Raw genomic sequence first — 7659 nt, 5'->3', positions numbered from 1 at the left:
ATCACCACCACCACCATCACCACCAACATCACCACCATCACCACCACCATCACCACCACCACCACCACCACCATCACCACCACCACCACCACCACTATCACCACCACCACTATCACCACCACCATCATCACCACCACCACCACCATCACCACCACCACCACCACCACCACCACCACCACCATCATCATCATCATCACCATCATCACCATCATCACCATCATCATCATCATATCTCTGACCACTGAAGTAGCTTCCATATCAGACATTGTTCTATGTGCCATACATTGAATTCTCATAAAATCCTAAGAGGCAGATACTACTATTCATTTTTAAAGATGAGGAAAATGAAGTAAATAGAAGCAAAGTAACTTTGCCAAGCTACTCAGTCATCTAGAAAGTGGCAGAGCCGGGATTTGAACCCAGGCAAGGTGGGTTAAGACACCCTGCTCTGATCCTCCATGCACAAAGGGTTACACAGCCAGTGTTAGGGAAGAGGGTGGAGAGGCAGGATACATACAGGCAGCTGTCCTGCAGGGGGAGCCGCCCGACGCCGGGCTGCCTGTGGGGATACAGAGCAGACACAGAAAGCCCAGCCCTCTCACCGAGCCTGGAGCCCCCCGCCTCTGGACTCCTGGTCACCTGCCAGCGTCAACCTTGCTCATAGGAAGGACTCCAAAATGTTTGTTGGACTTTCAGATGAAGGTGGCAGCCTGAACACGTGCATTTACTCTCTCTCCTTTCTGAAGCCCGCTCCTACGGCAGTAAAGGAATGTTCAAAAGGCCACAAGGCCCACGGGAACCGGAGAGGCCACGATAGCAGTACACTTGGGAGCTGGGGAGCAACGAGAGGGACCTGACTCCACCGGCAGAGGACCCACCCAAGTGACCCAGGGACGGGGGCATGGTCATCGGCGGTGGTTGGAAACAGGACTGTGGATCATTCCTTTAGGAGGATTTAGACCCCCAGCCCTGGCCCACTCTGTACAGCTTCCCAGCCCGGCAGGAGCCGAGGGCAAGTCTGGGGGGAGAGGGTCTCTAACACCAACACATTAGAGAACAAGCAATTACGGTGACGTTTACATAGCGAATGTGCAGGGCAGCCTCCCAGTCGCAGCTCCTGACCAAGCCCCTCCAGAGAGAAAACAGAAAAGCCTTCTCCAGGGACCGACCCACCCGAGAGGAAGAAGCCCAAGGAGGTCAGTGCAGACCTGGAGGGTCAGCCCAGCTGGACCAGCTGCTGTGACCCCCCCGCCCCCCGCCCCCCAACACACAGTTACCAAGCCCCTCCCATGGTCTCAGGGACCCCGGTGAACTCTCTAGTCCTCCTGCCTTACCCAGGAACGAATGACCAGGGCTCTAATAAGCAGAAAAAAAACAAGTTGGAGGACACAGCGACTTTCTACTCCCCCCACCTCCCCAGTGATACCCGCAGACAGCTGAGAGGAAGGGTTGCATCACTAAAACAAGAACAGGGTGTTTTAAGAGGAATATTCAGAGAACAGCAGCCTCTAAGCCAAAAACAAACAAACAAAAAACTCTGGAGATTGAAAATAATCGTAGAAATGAAAAAATTCAACCAAGGGTAGGAAGGTAAAGTTGAAAAAAATCTTCCAGGAAATAGAGCAAGAAGGCAAAGAGATAGATATTGGATACGGGAGAGGGAGAAGAGAGAGAAACAAAACATTGGTCCGGGAGGCCCAGCATTTCTCAAGCCTTTGTAAGGACAACACAAGTGAATTACTGGAAACATGACCCTGCCTGGGGTGTCACGGCATGTTAAACTGCTGTGAAAGTTCTAGATGCTTCTCAGTTTTGGTGCTCAGCTCATCATGGAGGAATCATGGTGTACAGACCAGCACCCATCTGTGGAGGTGCTGCTTCCAGCTATGTTCATTCATACCTTTGGTTTTAAAAAATTGCTTAAAATAAAAAAGGGAGTTCTCACTACTAGGATGGCTATAATAATAATAATAAAAAAGGAAACTAGCCCTAACCGGTTTGGCTCAGTGGATAGAGTGTCAGCCTGAGGACTGAAAGGTCCCAGGTTCGATTCCGGTCAAGGGCATGTACATTGGTTGCGGGCACATCCCCAGTGGGAGGTGTGCAGGAGGCAGCTGATCGATGATTCTCTCTCATCGATGTTTCTAACTCTCTATCCCTCTCCCTTCCTCTCTGTAAAAAATCAATAAAATATATTTAAAGAAGAAAAGGATACTGACAAGTGTAGGCAATGTGGTGGAGACACTAGGACACTTTTGCATTGCTGGTGACTAAGTTATATGGCGCAGCCTCTGTGAAAACCGTCAGGTGGTTCCTCAAGAAGTTACCCATAAACTCACCCTATGACCTCGCGATGCTGCTCCCTAAGTGTTTACATCAAGAACTGAAAACACAGCACTCAAGCAGATACTTGTATGTCAATGTTTATTGCAGCATTATTCATAATAGACAAAAAGTGGAAACAACCCAAGTGTCAATCAACAAATAAATGGATAAACAAAGTGTATATATTCATACAATAGACTATTATTCAGCCATAAAAAAGAACGAAATTCTGCTACAACATGGATGCTACAACATGGATGAATCTTGAAATCATTATGCAGTATTTTTTTTTTAAATATATTTTATTGATTTTTTTACAGAGAGGAAGGGAGAGTGATAGAGAGTTAGAAACATCAATGAGAGAGAAACATCGATCAGCTGCCTCCTGCACACTCCCCACTGGGGATGTGTCCGCAACCAAGGTACATGCCCTTGACTGGAATCGAACCTGGGACCCTTGAGTCCACAGGCCGACGCTCTATCCACTGAGCCAAACTGGTTAGGGCATTATGCAGTATTAAATAAGTCAGACACAAAAGAACAAATATTGTATGTTTCTACTTAAATGAAATATCTAGAATAGTCAAATTCAGAGATGGAAAGTAGGTTAGAGGTTACCAGGCTCTGGGGGAGGTGGGAATGGGGAGTTAATGCTTAATTGGTACAGAGTTTCTGTTTGTGGTGATGGAAAACTTTTGCAAACGGACAGTGGGGATGGTTGCACACTATTGGGTATGCAATTAATGCCACTAATTGTACACTTAAAAATTGTTAAAATGGCATTTTTTATGTTATGTATGTTTTATCACAATAAATAAACTTTAAAAGACCCTATGTTTAAAGTCTAAAATGCTTCTTTCATTAAATATAAAAGAAAAATTTAAGTGGTAAAAAATACAAAATTGTTTTTAAAGGGAGAAGCCAGAGGATCAGGAAAGGTTTTGTCAAGAGGGCAGAGGATGTATGCTTGGCCAGTGTGGCTCAGTGGTTGAGCGTCAACCGATAAACTAAGAGGTCTCTGGTTCAATTCCCCCTCAGGGCACATGCCCTGGTTGTGGGCTCGATCCCCAGTGGGGGGCGTGCAGGAGGCAGCCCATCCATGTTTCTCTCTCATCGATGTTTCTTTCCCTGGAATCAATAAAAACATATTTTTTTTTTAGAAAAAGAGGGTTGAAGGTGTAGACGTGGGCAGATTTCAGGACCTCGCCTTGGGGGAGCAGAGTTTTGGGAGCAAAGGACCCAGGCGCAGGGCTGGGAGGGTGGGCTGGGCCATTTCAATGAGTCTGTGTGGCTGAACAGGGACATAGAGAAACAGCAAGAAATTAAAGCTTAGAAAGCTCTATTGACCTATGAATCAGAAAGTCACAGTTCGATTTCCAGTTAGGGCACATGCCCAGGTTGCGGGCTCAATCCCCAGTCGGGGGTGTGCTGGAGGCAGCCAATTGATGATTTTCTGTCATCATTAATGTTTCTCTCTCTCTCTCCCTTCCTCTCTGCAATCAATAAAAATATGTTAAAAAAAACCCCACAAAAAACTCTGCGGGCCACAGGAGGAGTTCAGGTGCGGAGCTCTGGAGGGAGGGGAACGTGGGAGTCAGGGCTGGGCTCTGGAACAGCCCCTCTCAGGCCTGAGTGAGATCAGAATCACCGGGAGCGCTTGTGACCGCCCAGACGGCTGGCCCCACATGAGTTCCTCACTCCTGGGACGTGGGGCTGGCTGTGGCGATTGGTGGTGAGTGGGTGGCCTGGAATCGAACCCTTTTTCTTCTCCTCAGACACCACCACCCGTCTCCTGCTCGGAGCCATTGCCGTCCTCCTGTTCGCCATCCTGGTGGTGATGAGCATCTTGGGTGAGCATGGATGTCGGGGCATTTATGCGGTTCAGTGTACCACCTCCTCCGAGGCGTGTCTAAGCAGGTCAAGAGAAGTTCCCGGTGTACCACGAATTCTATGGGGGACAAAGTGAATAGCAAACCCAGTGTTAGTTCTAGAGGTGATTTAAGCTTAAAATACTCTTTTCACACATCGACTCTACAAGTCCCCTTTACTAAGCGATGCGGGGAAAGTGGAGATGCCATGAGGACTCAGAGCGAACTCCAGGGGGGTTAGGCGGGCAGTGCTTCTTGGAGATGAGTTTGGGACAAGGGCCTTTAAAGATCACATTCATTCATTCAGGGGACATTTATAGAGCCTGCTGTGTGCTAGGCCCTGGGCGAAGTACTAGGGATTTAAAAAAAGATGTTTGTTATCTCCCTTGTGCAAATATAGAGGTGTTCCTGCCTGGGGTATGGGGGGGGTGTGGGGGAGCTTCCCAGAGGGGGAAACACGGGTGCCAGACCCTGATGAATGAATGGGGCCTCCCTCCAGGAAGCAGAGGGAGCAGAACAGCCCAGGGGGTGGGGCCTGAGAGGGGAGGGATGAAGACCAACGGCCCTGTCACTATGGCAGCCACCAGGGAATTTGGCTGCTTTTAATGGACTCAAGGCAACGTATGTCGTGGGGCCAGAAGGGTTTGCAAAGTGATTTGTCTTTAATCTTTGAGACGCACCGTAAAGCCAGAGGTGGGCACCTCCAAGTGGGCAAAAAAACCCACTGATAACACCAGCCCTTGGCAAACCCTCGCCTCCAGGTGTGCATGGTAAGCAGGGAGGTGTGTTTAGAGAAGGGCCTGGTGACCGCTGGCGGCAGCTTGGTTCACCTGGAATAGTTACTACAAATTAAATCAGGCTCCTCTTGTCTTGCTGGGGGGTCAGGGAAATGTGTAAAGTAGCACAGTGTGATTTCAGTGAAGTCTCCTCAGAGATCCTTGTGGAGAAGCAGCAGACATGCAGCCACACCAGGGCCAGTAGTCCCGAGGTGACCTGCAGCGCACGGAGCGGGTGTGCAGTGCGCGCTGGTTAACCGGTGTCCGCGTGGCTGGGGTCCCCGCGGGCTGGAGCGCCATCGGCCTGTCTTGGCTCTGTCTGGTCTACGTTTCATCAATCACTTGTATGAAAACAAACAGAATATATGCTTATAGAATGTGTAGGTGATACAATCCAAAGAGGGATGTTGAATGTGACAGACCAGAAAAGAAATCAAGATTAATGTGTATCTTTAAAAACTCAGAGGAGCTAACATGAACGAGATAAACATGGGAGAAATACATGTAAGACCCTTCATTTGGGTTTGAAATTGATTTATACGTGTTCTGGCCACTGGGGAGACCCCACTTGGAGAGAGATCATATGAAAACGATCAGCGCATGGCTTCATTCCTCTTGGCAAGGAGGCCCTTTGAGACTGACGGTCGCTCTGGGCTTCCTTCCCAGAACAGTGCGCGCGTGTGCACACGCCCCCAGACTCCTCTCTGACGGGTCTGCAGGCCGGGAGCCCACAGCAGCTGGAAGGCAGCGTGGTGATCGGTGATCCCTGTGGCTGGGGGCGGGGCCCATCCGACTTCCTGTCTGATGGGAGGCAGCGTTGTGACGATGCGGGCATCCTGTGGTGAGCCAGGCAGGATGGAGAAGGGTCTGGAGGAGAGGCCATGTCTGTTTAAGCCTCGAGAGGGAGGCTGCTGTCCTTCAAGTGGGCGCTCGGGCGACCGGCGTTGCTCTGGGTCACCCCAGAGGCAGATCGCGGGCCAGCAGGTCTAGGTCACGGGAGGGCAGGTGGGAACTCAGAACCGGAGAAGCGCTTCCAGCAGTCAGTGGGGAAGGGCTGCCCCGTTAGCTCATGGGGCCTGGCCAGGGCCCACCGAGCCTGCGGGTGGGTGCCGCCCAGGCTGGAGAGAGGACGCGTCCGTGGCCTCCGCGTCCCTTCTGAATCGGAGTGTCTGGGGTCCCATGCCCTGAAGAGGTCAGAGAGAGAGAGGTGGTCTTAACCCAGGAGCTAACCTGCCACGTCCCCCCTGGTGTCCCGCAGACCTCCCAAATTCCTCTTCCTGCTGCCTTTAGCCACCCACCTTCTCCCTGCCAGGCGCTGTGAGGTGCTCACCTGAGCCATGTCAGTGCGGGGCACCCAGGCGGGGCCGGTGGGGGGAGCCGCGGGGGCAGCGGGGGGTTATGCGGGCCGGGCGCGCTGTGATGCTGACCCCTCTCTTCCCGCAGCTTCCAAGGGCTGCATCAAGTGTGAGGCGCCCTGTCCCGAGGACTGGCTGCTCTACGGCAGGAAGTGCTACTTCTTCTCCGAGGAGCCGAGGGACTGGAACACCGGCCGGCAGTACTGCCACACCCACGAGGCGGCGCTGGCGGTGATTCAGAGCCCCAAGGAGCTGGTGAGCGCTGGGTGGGGGGGGGCCTCGGAGACCCCGCCCTGGGACTCGGTGACATGTTTCCAGAGCCCCCCGAGCCGCCGCACAGCCAGCGTGTGCAGACGGGCCCCTCAGGGTCTGCAGGCCCAGGGGTGGCGTGTCCACGGCTCTGGTCAGGGCCAGCTATGTCGCCGCAGGCAGCGTTGCTGAGCTCAGCTCGGTATTGTCATGTAAGAATGACAAGTGACCAGTGCCCCTAAGAAATCACATCTCATCTCCTAGTCCAACTGGGACCTGAGCTCTTGTGTCACCTCCAAAACGGTTTTATCCACAGACACATGGGAGAGACAGGGTGTCTGTGGGCTGTGCCGGAGTCGGGTGCAGTGTGTGGGGAGGCAGGTGCAGGGTGTGGGGATGCGAAAGGCGGAGAATCTAACAATCCCTTGTCTGATGCATGGAATAATAATCCCTTCTTCAGAGAAAAGGCGAGAGCAGCGGTTCTCAACCTGTGGGTGGTGACCCCTTTGGGGGTTGAACGACCCTTTCACAGGGGTCTCCTAAGACCATCGGAAGACACATATATAATTACATATTGTTTTTGTGATTAATCACTATGCTTTAATTATGTTCAATTTGTAACAATGAAATTGGGGGTCACCACAACATGAGGAACTGTATTAAAGGGTCGAGGCATTAGGAAGGTTGAGAACCACTGGGCTAGAGGCTGTAGGTAGAGGGACGATCGCCCTGGGCGCTGAGGTTTGTCCCAGGTGCCTACGAAGTGGGCTGGGTGAGCCCAGGCTTCCTGTGAGTCGGGGAGCTGGCACCTGGGCTGCTGAGCCAGGGCACCAACCTTGTGCCAGGGTGCCTGGGCCGGGGGCAGGTCCCAGAGCCGGGTCCCCGAGGGGCCACTGCAGGCGGCGGCTGGGCGGTCAGTGTGAGTGCAGGGCACGCCCTGACCCTAGGCCTCACTTCTGGGTGCAGTTAGGCGCCCCTCTCGGCGTCTGTATATCTGGGGAGCCCTGAGCAGTCAGGAGACCACATCTCACTGAGCCTGCCTCTTTCGCTTGGTGCAGGAATTTATGTTCAAGTTCACGCGGAGGG

At 52.3% G+C, this 7659-nt stretch overlaps 1 protein-coding gene across 1 annotated transcript; it reads left to right on the top strand.

Moving 5' to 3' along the window:
* Nucleotides 1–4100: 4100 nt before the first annotated feature.
* Nucleotides 4101–7655, top strand: LOC102437800 (C-type lectin domain family 2 member L; the record flags this gene model as incomplete). Its single annotated transcript, XM_014451076.1, has 3 exons — nucleotides 4101–4175; nucleotides 6413–6579; nucleotides 7632–7655. Coding segments are annotated over 3 exons (266 nt in total), but the record flags the coding sequence as incomplete, so codon positions are not given.
* Between the last annotated feature and the right edge of the window lie 4 nt (nucleotides 7656–7659).

Source organism: Myotis lucifugus, unplaced genomic scaffold (assembly GCF_000147115.1).
Source record: "Myotis lucifugus unplaced genomic scaffold, Myoluc2.0 scaffold_7451, whole genome shotgun sequence".
NCBI lineage: Eukaryota > Metazoa > Chordata > Mammalia > Chiroptera > Vespertilionidae > Myotis > Myotis lucifugus.
Note: the sequence above shows the minus strand (reverse complement) of the source record. Positions and strands in the feature narration are given on the sequence as shown.